General features: G+C 47.6%; 1 protein-coding gene across 1 annotated transcript in view; it reads right to left on the bottom strand.

Moving 5' to 3' along the window:
• Positions 1 to 2,308: 2,308 nt before the first annotated feature.
• RILP (Rab interacting lysosomal protein) overlaps positions 2,309 to 27,032 on the bottom strand; it is a 103,227-nt gene continuing 78,503 nt past the window's right edge. Inside the window, exons 5-8 of the mRNA XM_063956092.1 lie at positions 25,168 to 25,328; positions 4,944 to 5,066; positions 3,824 to 3,904; positions 2,309 to 2,794 (exon numbers count right to left, since the gene is read on the bottom strand). Of these exons, the coding sequence (XP_063812162.1) occupies positions 2,683 to 2,794; positions 3,824 to 3,904; positions 4,944 to 5,066; positions 25,168 to 25,328 (477 nt within the window). The 3' untranslated portion in view covers positions 2,309 to 2,682. The remainder of the gene's footprint in view (positions 2,795 to 3,823; positions 3,905 to 4,943; positions 5,067 to 25,167; positions 25,329 to 27,032) is intronic.

A 27,032-nucleotide genomic window follows, 5' to 3' on the forward strand; every position in this document is an offset into this window, starting at 1 on the left:
ACACTGTCACGTAATTTTCAACAGTACATCCACTCAGGTGTCGACCCCCTAGGGGGTGACATCACTGTTACAGACACTCTGCTCCGCCTCCACATCATTTTCCTCCTCATACATGTCGACACACACGTACCGACACCCAGCACACACACAGGGAATGCTCTGATAGAGGACAGGACCCACTTAGCCCTTTGGGGAGACAGAGGGAGAGTTTGCCAGCACACACCAGAGCGCTATATATGTATAGGGACAACCTTACAATAAGTGTCTATCCCTTATAGCTGCTTATATCTGTTATTTTGCCAAATAAGTGCCCCCCTCTCTTTTTTACCCTGTTTCTGTAGTTGCAGGATGCAGGGGAGATTCTGGGAGCCTTCCTACCAGCGGAGCTGTGTGGGAAAAATGGCGCTGTGTGCTGAGGAGATAGGCCCCGCCCCCTTCACGGCGGGCTCTTCTCCCGCTTTTTACTGGAAAACTGGCAGGGGTTAAATACATCCATATAGCCCAGGAGCTATATGTGATGTATTTTTCGCCAACTAAGGTAAATTCATTGCTTCCCAGGACGCCCCCCCCCCAGCGTCCTGCACCCTCAGTGACCGGAGTGTGAAGTGTGCTGAGAGCAATGGCGCACAGCTGCAGTGCTGTGCGCTACCTTATGAAGACAGGAAAGTCTTCTGCCGCCGATTTATGGACCTCTTCTTGCTTCAGCATCTGTAAGGGGGCCGGCGGCGCGGCTCCGGGACCCATCCATGGCTGGGCCTGTGATCGTCCCTCTGGAGCTAATGTCCAGTAGCCTAAGAAACCCAATCCACTCTGCACGCAGGTGAGTTCGTTTCTCTCCCCTAAGTCCCTCGATGCAGTGAGCCTGTTGCCAGCAGGTCTCACTGAAAATAAAAAACCTATTTAAACTTTTACTCTAAGCAGCTCAGGAGAGCCACCTAGATTGCACCCTTCTCGTTCGGGCACAAAATCTAACTGAGGCTTGGAGGAGGGTCATAGGGGGAGGAGCCAGTGCACACCAGCTAGTCCTAAAGCTTTTACTTTGTGCCCAGTCTCCTGCGGAGCCGCTATTCCCCATGGTCCTTTCGGAGTCCCCAGCATCCACTAGGACGTTAGAGAAAATAAGATTTTAAACCTACCGGTAAATCTTTTTCTCCTAGTCCGTAGAGGATGCTGGACGCCCGTCCCAGTGCGGACAACATTCTGCAAGACTTGTATATAGTTATTGCTTGCATAAGGGTTATGTTACAGTTTTGATCGGTCTTTGACTGATGCTGTTTGTTTCATACTGTTGACTGGTTCGTATATTCCAGGTTATACGGTGTGGATGGTGTGGGCTGATATGAATCTTGCCCTTGGATTAACAAAATCCTTTCCTCGTACTGTCCGTCTCCTCTGGGCACAGTTTCTCTAACTGAGGTCTGGAGGAGGGGCATAGAGGGAGGAGCCAGTGCACACCCATTCTAAAGTTCTTTATAGTGCCCATGTCTCCTGCGGAGCCCGTCTATACCCCATGGTCCTTACGGAGTCCCCAGCATCCTCTACGGACTAGGAGAAGAAGATTTACCGGTAGGTTTAAAATCTTATTTTTTCCAGTGCTAAGAGAGAGAGACGGTAGAGTGCCTTTAGGGTTGCTAATCCAGGGTTTGGTATCGGTGGGATCCTGGCCTAAAATTGGCTGGGAATATCCCAGGGATTACGGGATTGGCCATCACTTTAGTATTATCTATGCCGGGCAGCGTTGAGCCTTAGACGCTGCCCAGCTTCCCCTCGCTCTGGCTGGGCGCACTGCGCAGCGTGACGTGAAGTCAGAGGTCATGCTGTGCAGCCAGCAGGCCACCACCGGACCTGACCACCACACTGCACTGCCCGCCCAGCCGCCGGACCTCACAGCAAGTGGCCCGCCCGCCCACCCACCCACCCACCCTCCCGTCCGTCCAGATTAGGGTGAGTTATCTGGGCTGGTCAGGGAAGGGGGGGGGGGGATACATTGAAGACAAGACAATCCCGGGTATTCCGGGATTGATCATTTTTCAATCCCGATTTCCGGGATTGAAAAAATGGCCCGGGATTGGCCACCCTGGGTAAGTATGTATGTATCGCTATACAAAGTAATAAACTTTGGAAGGAGATATACAGTAGATAACATAAATCTTTAAATGAATTACTGTAGTCATAATGTATTCTACTTAAGACTCCTGAAGTGTGTAAGGCAAATCTAAAACTGCACAAATCCTGATGGTGTGTGTATAAAGTATAACACACAGAAAAGGAATTTTTGCTTAGGATATGACTGGTTTGAAACAGAAACCCACCAAGAAATACAATTTATTTATTTCTAGTGTTTCAACTTTAAGGAACACAACAAATATCCAGACAGCTATATATTATGCAGAATTTACAATTGCAAAAATATTCTGTATACATACAAGTATTTTCTTAAAATCACATTCTATTAAAAAAGGAAATTCAAATAAAAATAGTGTTAGAAAAATATATATAATTTATAGATGTTCAATATCCTTGGAAAAAGAATGTACACTTTACAGTTTACACAGGATGCGGCACCCGTTCTGCCACACAATAGATAGGATTGTACTGCCACTTTATAAAAGTTAGTGGCCCCGCTAGGCAGGGTCCAGTGGTTAATTAGACATTTATGAGAAAGGAAGAATATACTGAGGCTCAAGTATTTTCAGCACTGGAAGCTTCTTTCTGTGCCAGGTTTAGCTCTTGGGAATTGATGATTTCCCAAGGGCCTGGTTCCACCGTCTGTTTCCCATACCACATCCCAAACCTGCAGGAACAAAGCATTGTGTCATGCGTCAGTGTTCAGAGACCAGTCAGAAACTATTTACATGGTAAGAACAAACATCTTTGTGCGCTGTAATAATTAGAAGCCGCAAATAACTGGGTATTAGGGGTTGTCACAGTGTTCATATCAGGAAACCCACTGAGCGTTGTGCAAGTCACTAGAGGGCAGTGTGCATTGGCGTTTCTATAATAGGTGCAGTGTGTGTAAGGCTCACTGGCCCCCAGGTCCAGGGGGGCCCACCCCACACACACTGCACCCATTTGCTTAATACTTACCTCTCTGAAGTCCCTCGTCGAAGCCATCCCTTTTCGGCAGCGCAATAGAGTTTGAACACCAGGGGGAACCAACTCTATTGCGCCTGCTGAAACTCCGGAAAGATGGCACGGCGGCCATTTTTACGAAGTTTAGTGCATGCGCATTAGCAAAATCTTCGGGAAAATGGCCGCCGCGCCGTGTTCCCGGAGGTTTGTGCATGCGCAATAGAGTCTGTTCTCAGACTCTATTGCCGCTGTCGCAGAGAAGGATGGCACCGCCGGGGGACTCCGTAGAGGTAAGTATTAAATGCTGTGCCTCAGTCAGAGAGGAGGGGGCCCCTGAAGCAGAAAGCTGCACATGGGCCTCCTCCTCTCTTACAACGCCCCTGGCAGTGTGCCACAAAAGTGAGGGTCACTCAGCAGATAAACACCGTTCTATGTGGAGGTCATATATTCAGCCATTCTGCAGAACGCCTCTCAGTCATGTACGCATTTTACTTGTAAGCATAACTTGCTTCATTTTTTTTTTTTTACAAGCAGATCCTTCTTACATGGAGCTGGTTAATAAGTTCTGCATATGTAAAATTGGTACCACTTCAACAGAGGACTTTAATAGGAATAACATAACAAGCTATAATAAAATGACCATTTTACAAGCAGATTTTTTGTTGGTTTTTTAGGTCTTAAGGGACAAGGACACTAAACACACCACCCCGCCCACATTTTAGTCTTGACTGATTTAAGGAGCATAACTTACAAACTCTTGATTTTGGAGTCTGGTGGTTTGGAGTCTACACAGTCTGTGGCTGTTGTCTGTATCCATGTGTTCTCATCGTCACTGCAATGACAGGAAAATTTGATATTCATTTTGCACCATAAAGAAGGGAAGGATGCCTTGAAGCGAACGTGATATCAGTATGACACAAACAAACAAATCCCTTTTAAGAAAGCAAAGGCACCTGGCAACCTTAAATGCACCTGAGCCTTACATACAGTAGCAGACATTTTGCAATCATATTGAGGTTCCATACATAGAACAGTAGCATATAAAAGGAATGGCCCGTGCTGGGGAAATAACGCGACAGCTGCTCAATAAACCAATAATTGACAATGCAGGAAATAAATCCAGCGCTTATGTGTGATGTCTAGTTTTGGTAATGTACTATATGATGGCTGGGTATTACATCGAAACCTGACGGCTTCCCACACCTCGTCCCATAAGGGGAGGCATTCAATTTGCCGGTTACCAGGATACAGACGCCTGAATCCCGACACCCGGTGAAATACTGGCATTTGGAATCCTGACCGCCGCCCAGAATCCCCAGTCAGGTGTTGGTCCACGCCACCTCTGAGGGGGAATATAACCCTGTGACAACTACCGTACCCGAAGCGCAGCGAGCTCACCCGCTGTGCTCGCCGCTGGTATTCCAGCTGTCGGGATCCTGACATCGGTCTCCTGCCCGCCGGTATCCTGACAGCCGGCATATCATACTGAACCCCCTATAAGGGCTATAAACATTGTCTGAACTGCAAGGTTGCATATCATTTATTTAGATATAAACTTATATTTCCAATACCTTTACCTACATACTATACACAACACTTATCTAGATTACCAAAACTACACATCACACATAAGCGCTTGATTTCTTTCTGCAAAGAACATTAGCAGCCATTTAGGCATACATGGAACATTGGTTCAGCACAAAAAATGGTTTCCTCCAGTAGATTACTAGAGAATAAACAAGTCAGTACCTGGAGTGTCTGCTTTATAAATACTCTGCTCCCAACAGCGGTGTCCCCAGTGACCTGCACACTGCTATTCATTTACCATTAACAGCAATTACACACTAACAAGAGACATCACCAATACAGACCTGCTGCTTGGAGACTCCACAATCCCCAGCATTTTAGCTTTAATTTTCTTCTTCTGCTTTCGGATGGCAGATTTCATGCCGTACAACAACAGGCTTGGGATCCTCTCATCGTTCAGCAGCTCCCTTTACAACAAGCAGGAAATAACATGAACGTTACTAAGTGTTTCTATAACATCAGCTTCTTGGTAGTTACATGCAGCCCTGTAGGAGTAAGGTTATACGTACACTGTATATTATACACACACACGTATATATACATACAGCATATCTATGAGAAAACTGGGCATGGTCAAATGCACATTAGTATGTCACTGTCCTATAGTGGTGAATAGCTTGCATAGATCGGGTTTACTACTATATCCATGCTGTCGGGACCCCGGTGCCCAGCATACCAGCGCAGGGATACCGACAGACTGAATGCCGGCAGCGGGGCGAGCGCAAAAGAGGCCCTTGGGTGCTCGCTGCGCTCGCCATGCTGCGGGCACAGTGGCGCTATTTATAGTGTGGACACCCCAAGATGGAGAATAGGTGTCGGTATCACAGTGGTCGGGATCCCGGCGCCGGGATCCCAACAGCTGGGATACTGAATGCTTCCAGTATAGATCTGTAATCTCTGTACAGATATGTCCTCATACATCTAGCCTCAAAACACCACGCACCATGTGATGCCTGGCGTAAGTGAGCCGGCCTTTCCCGGACAACTCTGCTAACGTCTGGCATCTTCTTTTGCCGAAAATGTGGCTATTTTGCATTTTCCCAGAAAACACTGTAACTTGGCATTTCAAATGCAGATACAGCCGCAGTCGCACACAGAATATAGGCATACCGAATATCATTTTCTCTAACGTCCTAAGTGGATGCTGGGGACTCCGTAAGGACCATGGGGAATAGCGCAGGAGACTGGGCACATCTAAAGAAAGCTTTAGGACTATCTGGTGTGCACTGGCTCCTCCCCCTATGACCCTCCTCCAAGCCTCAGTTAGATCTCTGTGCCCGAACGAGAAGGGTGCACACTAGGGGCTCTCCTGAGCTTCTTAGTGAAAGTTTTAGTTTAGGTTTTTTATTTTCAGTGAGACCTGCTGGCAACAGGCTCACTGCATCGAGGGACTAAGGGGAGAAGAAGCGAACTCACCTGCGTGCAGAGTGGATTGGGCTTCTTAGGCTACCCAGCTTGGATGGGTCCCATAGCCGCGCCGCCGGCCCCCTTACAGAGCCAGAAGGCAGAAGAGGTCCTGAAAATCGGCGGCAGAAGACGTCCTGTCTTCAACAAGGTAGCGCACAGCACTGCAGCTGTGCGCCATTGCTCTCAGCACACTTCACACTCCGGTCACTGAGGGTGCAGGGCGCTGGGGGGTGCGCCCTGAGACGCAATAATAAACACCTTGGATGGCAAAAAAAAAAAAAATGCATCACATATAGCTCCTGGGCTATATGGATGCATTTAACCCCTGCCAAAATACATAAAAAAACGGGAGATAAGGCCGCCGATAAGGGGGCGGAGCCTATCTCCTCAGCACACTGGCGCCATTTTCCCTCACAGCTCCGTTGGAGGAAAGCTCCCTGGCTCTCCCCTGCAGTCACTACACTACAGAAAGGGTTAAAAAAGAGAGGGGGGCACAAATTAGGCGCAGTATTAACTATACAGCAGCTATAAGGGGAAAAACACTTATATAAGGTTATCCCTGTATATATATAGCGCTCTGGTGTGTGCTGGCAAACTCTCCCTCTGTCTCCCCAAAGGGCTAGTGGGGTCCTGTCCTCTATCAGAGCATTCCCTGTGTGTGTGCTGTATGTCGGTACTTTTGTGTCGACATGTATGAGGAGAAAAATGATGTGGAGACGGAGCAGATTGCCTGTAATAGTGATGTCACCCCCTAGGGGGTCGACACCTGAGTGGATGAACTGTTGGAAGAAATTACGTGACAGTGTCAGCTCTGTATAAAAGACAGTGGTTGACATGAGACAGCCGGCTACTCAGCTTGTGCCTGTCCAGACGTCTCATAGGCTGTCAGGGGCTCTAAAGCGCCCGTTACCTCAGATGGCAGATATAGACGCCGACACGGATACTGACTCCAGTGTCGACGGTGAAGAGACAAATGTGACTTCCAGTAGGGCCACACGTTACATGATTGAGGCAATGAAAAACGTTTTACACATTTCTGATAATACGAGTACCACCAAAAAGGGGTATTATGTTCGGTGAGGAAAAACTACCTGTAGTTTTCCTGAATCTGAGAAATTAAATGAGGTGTGTGATGATGCGTGGGTTTCCCCCGATAACAACTGATAATTTCTAAAATGTTATTGGCATTATATCCTTTCCCGCCAGAGGTTAGGGTGCGTTGGGAAACACCCCCTAGGGTGGATAAAGCGCTCACACGCTTGTAAGGGCTCTATCCTCTCCTGAGATGGCCGCCCTTAAGGATCCTGCTGATAGAAAGCAGGAGGGTATCCTAAAATGTATTTACACACATACTGGTGTTATACTGCGACCAGCAATCGCCTCAGCCTGGATGTGCAGTGCTGGGTTGGCGTGGTCGGATTCCCTGACTGAAAATATTGATACCCTAGATAGGGACAATATATTTTTGCCTATAGAGCATTTGAAAGATGCATTTCTATATATGCGTGATGCACAGCGGAATATTTGCCGACTGGCATCAAGTCTAAGTGCGTTGTCCATTTCTACCAGTAGAGGGTTATGGACACGTCAGTGGTCAGGTGATGCGTATTCCAAACGGCATTTGGAAGTATTGCCTTATTAAAGGGAGGAGTTATTTGGGGTCGGTCTTTCAGACCTGGTGGCCACGGCAACAGCTGGGAAATCCACGTTTGTACCCCAGGTCGCCTCTCAACATGAGAAGACGCCGTATTATCAGGCGCAGTCTTTTCGTGGATAAGCGGGCAAAAGGTTCCTCATTTCTGCCCCGTGACAGAGGGAGAGGAAAAAGGCTGCAGAAATCAGCCAGTTCCCAGGAACAGAAACCCTCTCCCGCCTCTGCCAAGCCCTCAGTATGACGCTGGGGCTTTACAAGCAGAATCAGGCACGGTGGGGGGCCCGTCTCAATGAATTTCAGCGCGCAGTGGGCTCACTCGCAAGTAGACCCCTGGATCCTTCAGGTGATATCTCAGGGGTACAAATTAGAATTCGAGACGTCTCCCCCTCGCCGTTTCCTAAAGTCGGCTTTACCGATGTCTCCTTCTGACAGGGAGACAGTTTTGGAAGCCATTCACAAGCTGTATTCCCAGCAGGTGATAATCAAGATACCCCTCCTGCAACAGGGAACGGGGTATTATTCCACACTGTTGTGGTACCGAAGCCGGACGGCTCGGTGAGACCGATTCTAAATCTAAAATCTTTGAACACTTACATACAGAGGTTCAAATTCAAGATTGAGTCACTCAGAGCAGTGATTGCGAACCTGGAAGAAGGGGACTACATGATGTCTCGGGACATCAAGGATGCTTACCTTCATGTCAAAATTTACCCTTCTCACCAAGGGTACCTCAGGTTTATGGTACAGAACTGTCACTATCAGTTCAGACGCTGCCGTATGGATGGTCCACGGCACCCCGGGTCTTTACCAAGGTAATGGCCGAAATGATGATATTCCTTCAAAGGAAGGGAATTTTAGTTATCCCTTACTTGGACAATTCCCTGATAAGGGTAAGATCCAGGGAACAGTTGGAGGTCGGTGTAGCACTATCTCAGGTAGTGTTGCTGCAGCACGGTTGGATTCTAAATATTCCAAAATCGCAGCTGGTTCCGACGACTTGTCTTCTGTTCCTAGGGATGATCCTGGACACAGTCCAGAAAAAGGTGTTTCTCCCGGAGGAGAAAGCCAGGGAGTTATCCGAGCTAGTCAGGAACCTCCTAAAACCGAGCCAAGTCTCAGTGCATCAATGCACAAGGGTTCTGGGTAAAATGGTGGCTTCCTACGAAGCAATCCCATTCGGCAGATTCCACGCAAGAACTTTCCAGTGGGACCTGCTGGACAAATAGTCCGGGTCGCATCTTCAGATGCATCAGCGGATAACCCTGTCACCAAGGACAAGGGGTCCCTCCTGTGGTGGTTGCAGAGTGCTCATCTTCTAGAGGGCCGCAGATTCGGCATTCAGGACTGGGTCCTGGTAACCACGGATGCCAGCCTGCGAGGCTGGGGAGCAGTCACACAGGGAAGGAATATCCAGGACTTATGGTCAAGCCTGGAGACATCACTTCACATAAATATCCTGAAGCTAAGGGACATTTACAATGCTCTAAGCTTAGCAAGACCTCTGCTTCAAGGTCAGCCGGTGTTGATCCAGTCGGACAACATCACGGCAGTCACCCACGTAAACAGACAGGGTGGCACAAGAAGCAGGAGGGCAATGGCAGAAGCTGCAAGGATTCTTCGCTGGGCGGAAAATCATGTGATAGCACTGTCAGCAGTATTCATTCCGGGAGTGGACAACTGGGAAGCAGACTTCCTCAGCACGACCTCCACCCGGGAGAGTGGGGACTTCACCCAGAAGTCTTCCACATGATTATAAACCGTTGGGAAAAACTCGACAGGTATTGCGCCAGGTCCAGGGACCCTCAGGCAATAGCTGTAGACGCTCTGGTAACACCGTGGGTGTACCAGTCAGGGTATGTGTTCCCTCCTCTGCCTCTCATACCCAAGGTACTGAGATTGATAAGATGGAGAGGAGTAAGCACTATATTCGTGGCTCCGGATTGGCCAAGAAGGACTTGGTAACCGGAACTTCAAGAGATGCTCACGGAGGATCCGTGGCCTCTACCTCTAAGAAGGGACCTGCTCCAGCAAGGACCCTGTCTGTTCCAAGACTTACCGCGGCTGCGTTTGACGGCATGGCGGTTGAACGCCGGATCCTGAAGGAAAAAAGGCATTCCGGATGAAGTCATCCCTATCCTGATCAAAGCCAGGAAGGATGTAACCGCAAAAACATTATCACCGCAATTGGCGAAAATATGTTGCGTGGTGCGAGGCTAGTAAGGCCCGACGGTGGAAATTCAACTGGGTCGATTCCTACATTTCCTGCAAACAGGAGTGTCTATGGGCCTGAAATTGGGGTCCATTAAGGTTCAAATTTCGGCCCTGTCAATTTTCTTCCAAAAAGAACTAGCTTCAGTCCCTGAAGTTCAGACGTTTGTAAAAGGGGTACTGCATATACAGCCTCCTTTTGTGCCTCCAGTGGCACTTTGGGATCTCAATGTAGTTTTGGGTTCCAAAAGTCACATTGGTTTGAACCACTTAAATCTGTGGAGTTAAAATATCTCACATGGAAAGTGGTCATGCTGTTGGCCCTGGCCTGGGCCAGGCGCGTGTCAGAATTGGCGGCTTTATCCTGAAAAAGCCCTTATCTGATGTTCCATTCGGACAGGGCGGAATTGAGGACTCGTCCTCAGTTTCTCCCTAAGGTGGTTTCAGCGTTTCACCTGAACCAACCTATTTGTGGTGCCTGCGGCTACTAGGGACTTGGAGGACTCCAAGTTGCTAGACGATGTCAGGGCCCTGAAAATATGTTTCCAGGAGGGCTGGAGTCAGGAAATCTGACTCGCTGTTTATCCTGTATGCACCCAACAAGCTGGGTGCTCCTGCTTCTAAGCAGACTATTGCTCGTTGGATTTGTAGTACAATTCAGCTTGCACATTCTGTGGCAGGCCTGCCACAGCCAAAAATCTGTAAATGCCCACTCCACAAGGAAGGTGGGCTCATCTTGGGCGGCTGCCCGAGGGGTCTCGGCTTTACAACTTTGCCGAGCAGCTACTTGGTCAGGAGCAAATACGTTTGTAAAATTCTACAAAATTGATATCCTGGCTGAGGAGGACCTGGAGTTCTCTCATTTGGTGCTGCAGAGTCATCCGCACTCTCCCGCCCGTTTGGGAGCTTTGGTATAATCCCCATGGTCCTTACGGAGTCCCCAGCATCCACTTAGGACGTTAGAGAAAATAAGAATTTACTTACCGATAATTCTATTTCTCATAGTCCGTAGTGGATGCTGGGCGCCCATCCCAAGTGCGGATTGTCTGCAATACTTGTACATAGTTATTGTTACAAAAATCGGGTTATTATTGTTGTGAGCCATCTTTCAGAGGCTCCTCTGTTATCATGCTGTTAACTGGGTTCAGATCACAGGTTATACGGTGTGATTGGTGTGGCTGGTATGAGTCTTACCCGGGATTCAAAATCCTTCCTTATTGTGTACGCTCGTCCGGGCACAGTATCCTAACTGAGGCTTGGAGGAGGGTCATAGGGGGAGGAGCCAGTGCACACCAGATAGTCCTAAAGCTTTCTTTAGATGTGCCCAGTCTCCTGCGGAGCCGCTATTCCCCATGGTCCTTACGGAGTCCCCAGCATCCACTACGGACTATGAGAAATAGAATTATCGGTAAGTAAATTCTTATTTTAATCAGCAAAGTCTGCTTGTGCATCTTACAGTGATGCAAATAAGACACATTTCCGGGGGAAAATGTAAAATAATGGCATCCGGCGTTTGTAAACTCGCTCATGACTAGGAGCGACTAGAAGGGCTGCAGCAACGATGAGAGGACATATCTGTAGCTGTGTATTCTTTTCATGGACTTGTAAATTTGGGAAAGTAAGTAAACTGGAGTAAATAAAGAAATGATCTGTAGCTCATACGTCCTTCATAGCAAACATATTTCCTGCATGGTATGTACAAAAACCCATAATCTAATTGGGTTCATACATAAAAGTAATTGTAACTGGTGCAAATGGGTTTTTAAAGTGTAAATCATTGGAAAATGTGATAGTGGACGGCTTCCTTACACTGGTTATTCGTTTTTAACTTCTTTGTAAACTGTATCCACACTTCATTTCAAGACTCCTTGGCACACTCCAATGGCTGAAAGACTCTTAGGGCAGTATCCTATTAGCTGCGGTGAATTACTGCAGCTAATGGATTCCCCGGTGGCTACCCTATTAGCCCCGTAGCCCGGCACTTATCTGGGATTTTGCTTTGCGTGCCTGCAGAATCCCCGATAACCAGCCCCAGGAGACCCGTTTTTGGAAGGTAACACATGGGTTCGCAAACTTATCATGGATGCCATGTGTTAATCACCCAATAATGAGTGATATACCGCATGGTAAAAACACAAGTAGTACTAGCTTTAAACATTCAACCTCATTTTAAGGGGCCCAAAACCTTCATTAGGCAACTACTCCTGTATGAATGCAGAAACAAGAGAGACTGCAAGATTATATAAATGTGGAGGCCTCACATCAGTTCCCAGTCAGACAAATACAAGAAAGCCCAAAGCTTTTAAGTCATTTTCAGACAGCTTTAGTCTAAACAACAAAAATGACCTGAACTGGAAGTAGCTTAAGGTCATGTCATGGTTAACGCCAATATATGCGAATACAAAAGAGATTAGTCACTAGAATGCAAACATCACATAAAATAACAGTATATTACCAAGAACAAATATAACCTAACAAAAGCTGTTAGGGGTGATTTTGGACAATCTTAAAAGGACATTAATAGATTAATATAACTTTATGTCTGTAAACCTTGCTACTGCATCTTCTACTGCACAGCCACAAAAAGAGAAAGGTTTGTAAACATTGTCTTGCTTGTCTTCTACACAGCAACAATACACATGGTGCAAGTGAGCTAGGTCAAACACAAAGGACACAAAATCTAAAAAATAAAAAAATGGCAGGACAGAGAACAGCTAAGGCCCTATAAAAGATACAGATGATCTTACACAAAATTAGGACCAATATCATTATTGTAGGCCCCGTCAAATTCTATGCATCTAGAACATTTAGGATGATTTTATAAAGACTGTAAGCCATCAATGCCACATAATATCTGGATGGAATAAAGTCAATAGGTCGACAGTATCAAATTGTCGACATGGACTTCGGTCACCAGGGTTAAAAGGTCAACACAGTAAATGACCACAGATGGTTTTTCATGATTTTAAGGGTTATGCTGCGGAAAGAGGACAGTTTAGGGTTAGGTATGAGGGGGAATTAGGATTAGGCACTAGGGGCAGGGTTGGGTTAAAAATAAGATTTTACTTACCGGTAAATTTATTTCTTGTAGTCCGTAGTGGATGCTGGGGACTCCGTAAGGACCATGGGGAATAGACGGGCTCCGCAGGAGACATGGGCACTTTAAGAAAGAATTTAGATTCTGGTGTGCTCTGGCTCCTCCCTCTATGTCCCTCCTCCAGACCTCAGTTAGAGAAACTGTGCCCGGAAGAGCTGACAGTACAAGGAAAGGATTTTGGGAATCCAGAGTAAGACTCATACCAGCCACACCAATCACACCGTATAACTTGTGATAACTTTACCCAGTTAACAGTATGAACAATCACAGAGCATCAGATAAACTCTGATGCAACTATAACATAACCCTTATTTAAGCAATAACTATATACAAGCATTGCAGAAGAAGTCCGCACTTGGGACGGGCGCCCAGCATCCACTACGGACTACGAGAAATAGATTTACCGGTAAGTAAAATCTTATTTTCTCTAACGTCCTAGTGGATGCTGGGGACTCCGTAAGGATCATGGGGATTATACCAAAGCTCCCAAACGGGCGGGAGAGTGCGGATGACTCTGCAGCACCGAATGAGCAAACACAAGGTCCTCCTCAGCCATGGTATCAAACTTGTAGAACTTTGCAAAGGTGTTTGAACCTGACCAAGTAGCCGCTCGGCAAAGCTGTAATGCCGAGACCCCTCGGGCAGCCGCCCAAGAAGAGCCCACCTTCCTTGTGGAATGGGCCTTAACTGATTTAGGCAGCGGCAACCCAGCCGCAGAATGAGCCTGCTGAATCGTGTTACAGATCCAGCGAGCAATAGTTTGCTTTGAAGCAGGCGCCCCAAGCTTGTTGGAAGCATACAAGATAAACAAAGATTCTGTTTTCCTGACCTTAGCCGTTCTGGCTACATAAACCTTCAAAGCCCCGACTACATCCAGTGACTCGGAATCCTCCAAGTCAGTAGTAGCCACAGGCACCACAATAGGTTGGTTTATATGAAAGGATGAAACCACTTTCGGCAGAAATTGTGGGCGGGTCCGCAATTCTGCTCTATCCGCATGGAAAACCAGATAAGGGCTTTTATGTGACAAAGCCGCCAATTCTGACACACGCCTAGCCGAAGCCAAGGCTAATAGCATGACCACCTTCCACGTGAGATATTTTACTTCCACCGTTTTGAGTGGTTCAAACCAGTGTGATTTCAGGAAACTCAACACCACGTTAAGATCCCAAGGTGCCACTGGAGGCACAAAAGGGGGCTGAATATGCAGCACTCCCTTTACAAACGTCTGAACTTCAGGCCGAGAAGCCAGTTCTTTTTGAAAGAAAATGGATAAGGCCGAAATCTGAACCTTAATGGAACCCAATTTAAGGCCCAAAGTCACTCCCGACTGTAGGAAGTGAAGGAAAAGGCCCTGCTGGAATTCCTCCGTAGGGGCATTCCTGGCCTCACACCAAGCCACATATTTTCGCCATATACGGTGATAATGTTGAGCCGTCACATCCTTCCTAGCCTCTATCAGCGTAGGAATGACCTCATCCGGAATGCCTTTTTCTGCTAGGATCCGGCGTTCAACCGCCATGCCGTCAAACGCAGCCGTGGTAAGTCTTGGAACAGACAGGGCCCCTGTCGCACAAGTCCCGTCCTAGAGGCAGAGGCCATGGGTCCTCTGTGAGCATTTCTTGCAGATCTGGATACCAAGTCCTTCTTGGCCAATCCGGAACAAAGAGTATTGTTCTCGCTCCTCTTTTCCTTATGATTCTCAGCACCTTTGGTATGAGAGGAAGAGGAGGAAATCCATAGACCGACGGGAACACCCACGGTGTCACCAGTGCGTCCACAGCTATCGCCTGAGGGTCTCTTGACCTGGCGCAATATCTCTGCAGCTTTTTGTTGAGGCGGGATGCCATCATGTCCACCTGTGGCAGTTCCCACCGACTTGCAATCTGCATGAAGACTTCTTGATGAAGTCCCCACTCTCCCGGGTGGAGGTCGTGCCTGCTGAGGAAGTCTGCTTCCCAGTTGTCCACTCCCGGAATGAACACTGCTGACAGTGCTAACACGTGATTTTCCGCCCATCGGAGAATTCTGGTGGCTTCTACCATCGCCACCCTGCTCCTTGTGCCGCCTTGGCGGTTTACATGAGCCACTGCAGTGATGTTGTCTGACTGAATCAGAACCGGTTGGTCGCGAAGCAGGGACTCCGCTTGACGTAGGGCGTTGTATATGGCCCTTAGTTCCAGGATGTTGATGTGAAGGCAAGTCTCCTGACTTGACCACAGCCCTTGGAAATTTCTTCCCTGTGTGACTGCCCCCCACCCTCGGAGGCTTGCATCCGTGGTCACCAGGACCCAGTCCTGAATGCCGAATCTGCGACCTTCGAGAAGGTGAGCACTCTGCAGCCACCACAGGAGAGACACCCTGGCCCTGGGGGATAGGGTGATTAACCGATGCATCTGAAGATGTGATCCGGACCACTTGTCCAGTAAGTCCCATTGGAAGGTCCTCGCATGGAACCCGCCGAAGGGAATGGCCTCGTAAGATGCCACCATCCTTCCCAGGACTCGAGTGCAGTGATGCACTGACACCTGTTTTGTTTTAATAGATTCCTGACCAGTGTCACGAGTTCCTGGGCGCTCTCTATCGGGAGATAAACCCTTTTCTGGTCTGTGTCTAGGATCATGCCTAGGAGAGGCAGATGAGCTGTAGGAACCAACTGCGACTTTGGAATACATAGAATCCAGCCGTGTTGCCGTTACACTTCCAGAGAAAGTGATACGCTGTTCAGCAACTGCTCTCTTGATCTCGCTTTTATGAGGAGATCGTCCAAGTACGTGATAATAGTGACACCTTGCTTCCGCAGGAGCACCATCATTTCCGCAATTACCTTTGTGAATATTCTCGGGGCCGTGGAGAGACCAAACGGCAACGTCTGAAATTGGTAATGACAATCCCGTACCGCAATTCTGAGGTACGCCTGATGAGGTGGAGAAATGGGGACATGAAGGTATGCATCCTTTATGTCCAAAGTCACCATAAAATCTCTCCCTTTCAGGCTTGCAATGACCGCTCTTAGCGATTCCATCTTGAACTTGAACCTTTTCAGGTATATGTTCAGGGATTTTAAATTCAATATGGTCTGACCGAACCGTCTGGTTTCGGGACTACAACATGGTCGAATAATAACCCCCTCCTTGTTGAAGGAGGGGAATCTTGACCACCACCTGTTGAAGATACAATTTGTGAATTGCAGTTAACACTGTTTCCCTCTCGTGGGGGGAAGCCGGCAGGGCCGTCGGTGAGGGGGCATCTCCTCAAAGTCCAGCTTGTATCCCTGAGACACAATATCTATTGCCCAGGAATCTAACAGGGAGTGAACCCACTTGTGGCTGAACTTACGAAGGCGTGCCCCCACCGGGCTTAGCTCCGCCTGTGGAGCCCCAGCGACATGCAGTGGATTTTGTAGAGGCCGGGGAGGACTTCTGTTCCTGGGAACTAGCTGTGTTGTGCAGCTTCTTTCCTCTGCCCCCGCCTCTGGCAAGAAAGGACGCACCTCGGACTTTCTTGTTTCTTTGTTCGAAAGGCTGCATTTGATAATGTCGTGCTTTCCTAGGCTGTGCAGGAATATAAGGCAAAATATCAGAATTACCAGCTATAGCTGTGGAGACCAGGTCCGAGAACCCTTCTCCACACAATCCTCAGCCTTCCATATGCCTCTTAAGTCGGCATCATCTGTCCATTGCATATTCTACAGGACACGTCAAGCAGAAATCGACATAGCTTTGACTCTAGGACCCAGTATACTCATGTCTCTTTGGGCATGTTTTATATATATATATATATATATATATATATATATATATATATATATATATATATATCTATCTTAAGACAGCATCTTTAATATATGTATCTCTATATATACATATATATATATATATATATATATATATATATATACATACTAGGGTCTCAATCTCTGCTGATAAGGTACCTGACCACGCTGCTACAGCGCTATAAACCCATGCCGACACAATCGCCGGTCTGAGTAGTGTACCAGAATGTGCACGCTATCTGCAGGATCCCTGAGAATAGCTGTTACGTCAAGGCTACCTTTTGGGCAAACGTGATACCCTAGGGGAAGATTCCCACCATATCCTGGCCCTAGTGGGGAAAGGATACTGCCTGAGAATTCTTTGTGGGAAACTGCAGTCTCTTGTCTGGAGATTCCCGCTCTCATCATGAGAGGAGGGAAATTTACCTCAGCTTTCTTCCCCTTAAACATGTGTACCCTTGTGTCAGGGACAGATGAGTCATCAGTGATATGCAAATCATATTTTATTACAATAATCATATATTGAATACTTTTCTGCCATTTTGGCTGTAACTTTGCATTATCGTAGTCGACACTGGATTCAGACTCCGTGTCGATATCAGTGTCTATTATTTTGGATAGTGAGCATTGAGACTCTGAAGGTCTCTGCGACATAGGGACAGACATGGGTAGATTTCCTGTCTGTTCTCTAATCTTTTGTGCAATAAATTCACCTTAGCACTTAATTACACATATCCAAACAGGTGTCGGCATTGTCGACGGAGACACCCTCTCACACACGTTTGCTCCATCTCCTCCTTAGGGGAGCCTTTTACCTCAGACATGTCGACACACACGTACCGACACACCACACACTCAGGGAATGCTCATCTGAAGACAATTCCCCCATAAGGCCCTTTGGAGAGACAGAGAGAGAGTATGCCAGCACACACCCCAGCGCTATTAACCCAGGAATAACACAGTAACTTAATGTTAACCCAGTAGCTGCTGTTTATATTGATTTTTGCGCCTAATTATGTGCCCCCCCTCTCTTTTTACCCTCTTCTACTGTGTAACTGCAGGGGAGAGACTGGGGAGTTTCCTCTCAGCGGTGCTGTGGAGAAAAAACATGGCGCTGCTGAGTGCTGAGGAAGAAGCCCCGCCCTATCGACGGCGGGCTTCTGTCCCGCTTTCATGTACAATTTTGGCGGGGGCTCATAAATATATACAGTGCCCAACTGTATATTATGCAAACTTTTGCCAAAGAGGTCTCTAATTGCTGCCCAGGGTGCCCCCCCCCCCCGCGCCCTTACAGTGACCGGAGTATGTGGGTGTAGTGTGGGAGCAATGGCGCACAGCTGCAGTGCTGTGCGCTACCTCATGTGAAGACTGGAGTCTTCTGCCGCCGATTTCGAAGTCTTCTTGCTTCTTTCACCCGGCTTCTGTCTTCCGGCTCTGCGAGGGGGACGGCGGCGCGGCTCCGGGATCGGACGACAAAGGGTGAGATCCTGTGTACGATCCCTCTGGAGCTAATGGTGTCCAGTAGCCTAAGAAGCAGGACCTATCTTCAGAGAGTAGGGCTGCTTCTCTCCCCTCAGTCCCACGATGCAGGGAGTCTGTTGCCAGCAGAGCTCTCTGAAAATAAAAAACCTAACAAAATACTTTCTTATAGCAAGCTCAGGAGAGCTCACTAAGTAGCACCCAGCTCGTCCGGGCACAGATTCAAACTGAGGTCTGGAGGAGGGACATAGAGGGAGGAGCCAGAGCACACCAGAATCTAAATTCTTTCTTAAAGTGCACATGTCTCCTGCGGAGCCCGTCTATTCCCCATGGTCCTTACGGAGTCCCCAGCATCCACTAGGACGTTAGAGAAATAACAAAAACAAACATGTTGCATGTCGACCTACTGACTGTCGATCATCTAGTGTCGACCTATTGACTATCTCTATACTGTTGATACTTTATTCCATACTCATGACATACTATATTTTCTCTGTTGGCCCACTATTTATTATATACACCGCTCTAGCTTTCCTGCGTCCTTCTGTGCTTTTTCAGTCATGCATTTATATTTATATCGGGCAGAAAAGTTTATTTTCATTGCCACAAGTTAAAATGCAGCAGCACCAGGAATTCAGCCTACTCTACAAATGCTGCTTCCGGCCATATCACAGTACCACATCTGCTATTGCACTATTTATAGTTTTACTATTAAACTACATAAAAAAATGAGAATATGTAAAACCTGCTATATATCTACTAGAAGAATGGCCTTATATCATCTCACATTTATATGGCTACCAGTAAATGCGTAAGATGAACATGGTCAGCCAGTAGTTAATACCGGAAAACTTTTACCGGAATGAGAAATTAAATATAATATGCTGGATTTATTTTGCTCATCACTTATTACATGGAGTAAGAATGAAGCAATAATGTTTGTTACATAGTATTTCACACTAAAACATTTGTATGAAAACTATAAATCTATGTAACTATACACTAAGGTCTGTCCAGTCTCTGACATACAGAGCATGAGCTGGGCCGCCCACTGCAGAGACAGGAGAGACCTAGGAGGACCTATCTGTGGGTGGTGAGAACAGGGTAAGTACCGAGCAGGGATAAAGTAGGGAGGGGGGGGGGGGGGGGGGGGGCAGAAGGCTTACTGAGGTGACCCAGGTCTCTTCACTGGTTTCTGTATATTGGTGCAAAATTTGTAAAAAAGTGTGTGTGCACACATGAAACCAAATATCAAATAGGATTTTAATTACCTACCAGTAAATCCTTTTCTCGTAGTCCGTAGAGGATGCTGGGGTTCCATTTAGTACCATGGGGTATAGACGGGTCCCTTGGGAGCCATGGGCACTTTAAGAGTTTAATAGTGTTGGCTGGCTCCTCCCTCTATGCCCCTCCTACCAGACTCCGTTTAGAAAACGTGCCCGAGGAGAAGGACATACTTTGAGAGAAGGAAATACACATACCTTTGGAAGAAATTGCTGACGTGCTCTGAGCTCAGCTCTATCCTCATGGAAAATCAAAGTAAGGGCTCTTGTGCGACAATGCCCCCTGGGACAGCCTTCCAAGTAAGAAACTTTACGTCCACCTCCTGCAAAGGTTCGAAACCAATCCGAATTCAGGGACTGCACCACCACAATAAGATCCCAAGGTGCCGTAGGAGGCAAAAAGGGTAGTTGGATGTGCAGAACTCCTTTCAAGAATGTCTGAACCTCAGGGAGGGCAGCCAATTGTTTCTGGAAGAAAATGGACAAGGCCGAAATCTGGACTTTTATGGAGCTCAAGCTTAGGTCTACATCCACACCTGCTTGCAGAAAGAGGAGAAAACGTCCTAGATGAAACTCCACCATAGGAAACTTCTTGGATTCACACCAAGACACATACTTTTTACCAAATCCGATGGTAATGTTTTGACGTTACTCCCTTCCTAGCCTGTAGGAATGACCTTGTTCGGAATGCCTTTCCGAGCTAAAATCTGGCGTTCAACCTCCATGCCGTCAAACGTAGCAGCGCTAAGTCTTGATAAGCGAACGGCCCCTGTTGAAGAAGGTCCTCGCAAAGAGGAAGAGGCCTCGGATCCTCCAAGAGTAATCCCAGAAGATCCGCGTACCAAGCCCTTCTTGGCCAGTCCGGAGCAAAAGAGGATCATCTGAACTCTTGTTCTTTGTATTAGTTTGAGAATCCTAGGGATGAGTGGAAATGGAGGGAACGCATACACTGACTGGAACACCCACAGAGTTATCAGGGCGTCCACCGCCACTGCCTGTGGGTCTCTTGACCTGGAACAGTACCTCCGAAGCTTCTTGTTGAGGCGAGAGGCCATCATGTCTATCTGAGGTACACCCCATCGGCTTGTTACCTCTGCGAATACCTCCGGATAGAGGCCCTAATCTCCTGGATGAAGATCGCACTCCCGGAATGAAGATTGCTGACAGCGCCAGCGCGTGTCTTTCTGCCCAGAGGAGGATTCTCGTTACCTCTGACATTGCAGCTCTGCTCTTCGTTCCACCTTGCCTGTTTATGTAGGGCACCGCCCTGACATTGCCTGACTGAACTTGAATGGCGTGATGTTACAGAAGATGTGCCGCTTGTAGAAGGCCGTTGTATATGGCCCTTAGTTCCAGAATGTTTACCGGAAGGAGAGCTTCCTGACTTGACCACTTTCCTTGGAAGTCCTCCCCTTGGGTGACTGCTCCCCAACCTCTGAGACTTGCATCCGTGGTTAGAAGAATCCAATTCTTAATCCCGTACCTGTGGCCCTCGAGTAGGTGAGACATTTGCAGCCACCAGAGGAGTGAATTTCCGGCTTTCGGCGACAGGCGTATCCGCTGGTGTATGTGAAGATGTGATCCCGACCATTTGTCCAGAAGAGCCAGTTAGAAGAACTGTGCGTGGAATCTTACGTACTGTAAAGCCTTGTAGGAGGCTACCATCTTTTCCAGAAGGCGAATGCACTGACAAACCGATACCCGGGCTGGCTTCAGGACATCCCGGACCATTGATTGGATCACCAACGCTTTCTGTTGGCTCCAAATGTGACTTTGGAAGGTTCGGGATTCACCCATGATCCTGGAGTAGGATAGTTGAGAGAGCAATACTCTGTAACAACCTCTCCCTGAAAGATGCTTTTGGTAGCAGATCGTCCAGATATGGAATTATGTTCACTCCCTGTCTGTGGAGGAGTAGCATCAGCTCTGCCATGACCTAAGGGAACACCCTCGGTGCTGTGGAGAGGGCAGAATGGCAGCGCCTGGAACCGATAGTGACAGTCCAGCAGCTCAAATCTTAGATAAGCCCGGTGAGGCAGCCAGATCGGAATGTGAAGGTACGCATCCTTGATATCCAGGGATACTAGGAATTCCCCCTCCACCAGACCTGAGATCACCGCTCTCAGAGACTCCATCTTGAATTTGAATTCCCTCAAGTAGGGTTCAATGTTCTTAAGTCTAATATTGGCCTTACCGAACCGTCCGGTTTCGGTACCACAAACAGGTTTGAGTAATAACTCTTGTGTTGTAGGTGAGGTGGAACTGGAACAATGACATTTGTTTGGCAAATGTTTGAATAGCTTCCAGCAGTAGCATACTTTCCGTCCGAGAAGCTAGTAATAATCTGTGAGGTGGGAGTACTAGAAACTCCAGTCTGCTCCCCTGGGCAATCTAACCATTTCCAGGGGTCTAGGCAGGATATCGCCCAAATGTTTAACTGACGTCTCTTTAGTCTCGCTCCTACCTGCCTGATCCCCAGGCAGTGAGGTCCACCGACAAACCGAAGGATTTTGAAAAGGCAGAATCCGAAATCTGTCCCTGGGAACCTGGCGGTGCAGGTTTTCTGGATTTTCCCCAACGTCCTCTAAAGGAAGTGGAGGAACGCTTGGACTCATTTTTAAACCTTGCGGTTCGAAGGGATTGCAGTGTAGGTGTAGGATATAATTTCCTGGTCTGTGCAGCTGCGGAAGGAAGATATGTCGACTTACCCGCAGTTGGAATGGACATTCACATATCCAGTGGGTCCCAACAGGGCCCGCCATACCTTTCTTGGATACTGTATCTGCAGTCCATTGGTGTAGCCACCGTCCCCTGCTTATCTAAACTGCCAGAGTAGTGGCACCTGCGTGACGCAGACCAATCTCCTTCATGGCTTCCAGCCGTGAAGTCTGTAGAATCCTGTAAGTGACATAGAAACAAGCAAATGTCACGCCTATACATAGGATCTAAATAATCAAGTAAGGAGCCTGACCACGTAACTATAGCTCCAGAGATCTACGCAAGTGAGGGTCTCGGAGCCACACCTGTAGCAGTGCACAGTATTAGAGAGTATTCTCAATCTGCGATCAGTCTAATCCTTTATGGAGGTTGTACCAGGGACAGGTAACACAACCTTCTTTGACAATTTAGACACTCTTTAGGGATGTGGATTATATCTCTGGGTGTACTCAGGTATTCCCAAATAAGTGGTTCAACGCCCTAAATAGTGGGAAGGCATTAATATATATATATATATATATATATATATAATATTCCTCATCCCTCATAGCCTCAAACTATATGTTGCACCCCTCATATGCCAGTTGCATTATATGGCAAGTGTACGCTTTTCAGGTTAGTTGGGGTGAGAGGCACAGCTGTGGGATTTGATTCCCCAGACATCTCAAAACTGTGGCTTCTTCCCAGCATGGGACATATTTGAAGAAATATATGTGAAAGTACACCTTATGGAGGCCACCCCAAGGGGATCTGCCACCGAAGCCTGAAAATTTGTACAGTTTTGAGCAGTGCCGTAACTAGGCATTTTAGCGCTGTGTGCAAGAAACGACATTGGCACACCCCCCCGTCCATGCAAGATAGGGGCAGTGCGCGCCGTAGGCGCGTGAAAAATATATAGGGGCGTGGCTTCATGGGGAAGGGGCGTGGCCACAAAATAATAGCAATTCATACTACGGTGCACAGTAGTCTCCATTATTCAAATTACGCTGCACAGTAGCGCCACTACACCAGGTAGAGCCCCTTTTATACATTACAGCAGACAGCGTCCCCATTTTTACACATTACAGCAGACAGTCCCCCTTTTTACACATTGCGGCAGCCAGTCCCCCCTTTTACACATTGCGGCAGCCAGTCAGGCCCCCTTTTTACACATTGCAGCAGCCAGGACCCCTTTTTACACATTATGGCAGACGGTGTCCCCCAGAGAGAGAGAGAGAGAGAGGGATATACTTACCTTCTCCCCGCTGACAGGCTCCTCGTGCTGGCATCTCCCTCTGTGCAGGCATCGGACAAGGAGGAGGAGGGAGGGGGACTGGAGCCGCAGCAGCGCTATGTCATTGGTAGTAAGCGCCGCTGCAGCATCCCCCTCTCCTTCCGTATAGGCTGCCTGGCGCTGCTGTGGATGCTGGGATGGAGGAACCGCATCCCAGCATCCACAGCAGCGCCGGGCAGCCTATACGGAAGGAGAGGGGGATGCTGCAGCGGCGCTTACTACCAATGAAATAGCGCTGCTGCGGCTCCAGTCCCCCTCCCTCCTCCTCCTCAGCTGCCTCCGGTGCTTCTCTCTCCTCCAGCGCGGCTGCGGCGCACGGCGCAGACTTCAGAGGCGGCATGTAATGAGTCAATTTGACTCATTACATGCCGCTGGCCGTGCGCCCTCAGGGCAACTGCGCTGTGTGCCAAGCCCACTTGGCACACATGTAGTTACGGCCCTGGTTTTGAGCATGGTATAGACTCCCCAGGAGGATATATACATTCTGCATTACAGGACAAAGTCCCCCAAATATGATACAGTGGGTTACACACACACACACACACACACACACACACACACACACACACACACAGGAAAAGGTCAGTACAATTTCCCCCTCAGAATACCTTCAGAGAGTCACAGAATACAAGGAGCCAGCCACACCACGCCCTTAAAGGCTTTTATTATGATAAAAAAAAACCTGAATTACACTCCCCCCCCCACCCCCCCCCCACCCCCTTATCTATAACACAGTGTTACTCATGTGGAGGGCAGCGCTCCCTGCCAGCGTCTCTGTTGATGAACTGCAGGGAGAAAATGGTGCTGGTGAGTGCTGGATCTGCTCTGAGGAGAAGTCCCGCCCCCTGTAATGGCACGTCTTCCCGCACTTATTGTATTATACTGGCCTGAGGTATTTTTTTCGCTAACAGCGGGATTAGCCCCTGTTAGCACAGATGACCAGTGTAGGGTGATTGCGCTGGCCCAGGACGCCCCTCACAGCGCCGTACACAGTGTGCCGCTGAGCCTTCCGGAGCGCAGGCTGTCAGAGCTGCGCTCCCACCCTTGTGCCACCATTCCCGCTGGCGACCCGCTCTCCGGGCCGCCGGTGCTGTACTCACCACTCTTCTATCTTCTGGCTCTGTTAGGGGGTGGCAGCCGTGCTGCGGGAGGGAGCGGTCGCCTCGTGGGCTTGCGATCAGCACCCTCAGGAGCTCAGTGTCCTGCCAGCGGAGATAGAGAACCAGTTGGTTCCTACTCCCCCCTCCCCCCCCCCCCCCACCCCGGCCCACTAAGCAGGCAGGCCTTTTGCAGCAGCCTGCCTGTACCTAACTAAACTCAGAAAATAATAAAAACTAGAAAAACTCCTATGGAGCTCTCCTAGCTGTGACCGGCTCCTCCGGGCACATTTTCTAAACTGAGTCTGGTAGGAGGGGCATAGAAGGAGGAGCCAGCCCACACTATTAAACTCTTAAAGTGCCCATGGCTCCCAAGGGACCCGTCTATACCCCATGGTACTAAATGGAAACCCAGCATCCTAGGACAAAAGAGAAAGTTTGGTTAGTAGAGTTTCTAAGGTAAAAGATTAATAAATAATCTGGGAAAGTAGAAGCAGGAGGGACTGGAAGAAGCTACCTGTGATAATACTGCAACTCCTCATTCACCAGAAACAGGTTTGTCTTGAGCTCATTTCGCTCCTGTACTATCTGCCTCACGTCTTCTGAGGTAAAACACAACTTGCTTGATTGGGCTTTGTCATTCGTTCCTTGTTCCTGTGGCCTGTATTCAGTCGTGTTCTGAAACAAGAGTCACACCTTACAAACACATTTTACAGAAGGGTCAACGGCAAGAGTTTAGACACCACGCCAAACAAAGCAAAATAACTTAACCTAAATTATTCTAATTACTTTTTGAAGTGTATGAATAAGTTAAAAAAAGTGATTGGATGACTGCTCTCATTACAACTAGAACTGCGTCAGTAGAGTTAAGGCCCCATACTTTTGCTTGCAGTTTCCTCGATACATCTGGGAAATGTAAAAAATCCTTCATTTGCTGATCTTCGATTTTCAGCCGGGATCGGGAATGAGAGATATTTCAACTTGTTAAATATTCCAGATTCCCTGAACAAAGCGTCGGGAGCTCGGTAAATTAAGACCATCTGTCCAGATGTATTGTATAGAGGCCTTTAAACAACAGCACAAACAAACCGTTAACGTGCTTGAAGGCGGGGAGTAAGAGGTAACAATTTTGACTCACAGGGTACAATCTGGGGTATTTTTATTTTACAAAGTTGCAGGTAGACCTAAAGTTAAACGTCACATACAATACACATAAAAGCACCCAACTGCTGCCCAAGCTTAACATAACATACTAAAGAGGAAAAATGCCACAGCGAAACATTAAGGTGGTTAAAGTGAGACAAGTATATTCAATTAGAGAAACTATTGTATTCAACGGCATTCCATGTTACACAACAGATACAATTGTCCGTTTTATGCACTTATTCTGTGTCTCGCACAGGAATTCTAAATTCTCAGCATTTAACATATTACATCAGCCGCTGTATATTTTCATAGAATTTGTGTGTGTGTGTAATGTGCTCCTTTCTGTAGGTTCTCTAGTGAGTCCCCAAAAACGGGTCTTTTGCTGTATAATAAAGAATAGGGGTTTTAAATACAATATCAAATACTCATATCATGGAATAGGGCTCCTCTTAGCAGTAGGGATTAGGTTAAATCTGTATAATACATGCTTTTCCCCATCTCAATAACTAGTTACTCTAGCATCCAGAAGATGGCAGTAAAGAGCTAGTCATGCATTATTTTATCACTGTAACACATCACGGTGTCAGGAGCAATGAAAGTAATGATGTGTGACAGGATTCTAACACCCATGTCATAAAGAACTCAACACCCCTGACAAAAGATTCAGACCATAAAATTGAATGTCACACAAAGGTAAACTGTAAAATGAGGAGTCATTTGTTTGGCATCAATGTGGATGATTTGTAAAAACGGGAGGCATTCAGTTTACCAGCTGTCGAGATCCCGCCTGTCAGGATACAGACGGCAGAATCCCTACACAGTGAAATACCGGTGGATGGAATCCCAACCACCGGCCGAAATCCCCACTCTGGTGGTGGCCCGATGGTGGAATATAACCCTGTGACGACCAAAGAGCCCGAAGCGTGGCAAGCGAATCGAGCCCGTGAGGGGACACTGCTGTGCCCGCAGCCACCCGGCGTCGGTCTTCTGACCGCCGAGACCCCAACAGCCAGGATATCATATTGAATCTGTAAAAACATCAACAGAAAAAAAAAATCGTTGCAGGTGCTCTGACATAGTTTCTAAGGTTGAAAAAAAGACAATCTGTCCATCAAGTTCAACCTGCTAGTAATCTCCTACACTGTAATATTTTTAATACTAATTTAACTGTGGTGAATTTTTAGCAGTTATGTCAATTCCTTTTTTTTCATTATGTTATTTTAATACTATAGTGCA

Source organism: Pseudophryne corroboree, chromosome 2 (genome assembly GCF_028390025.1).
Source record: "Pseudophryne corroboree isolate aPseCor3 chromosome 2, aPseCor3.hap2, whole genome shotgun sequence".
Taxonomy (NCBI): Eukaryota; Metazoa; Chordata; class Amphibia; order Anura; family Myobatrachidae; genus Pseudophryne; species Pseudophryne corroboree.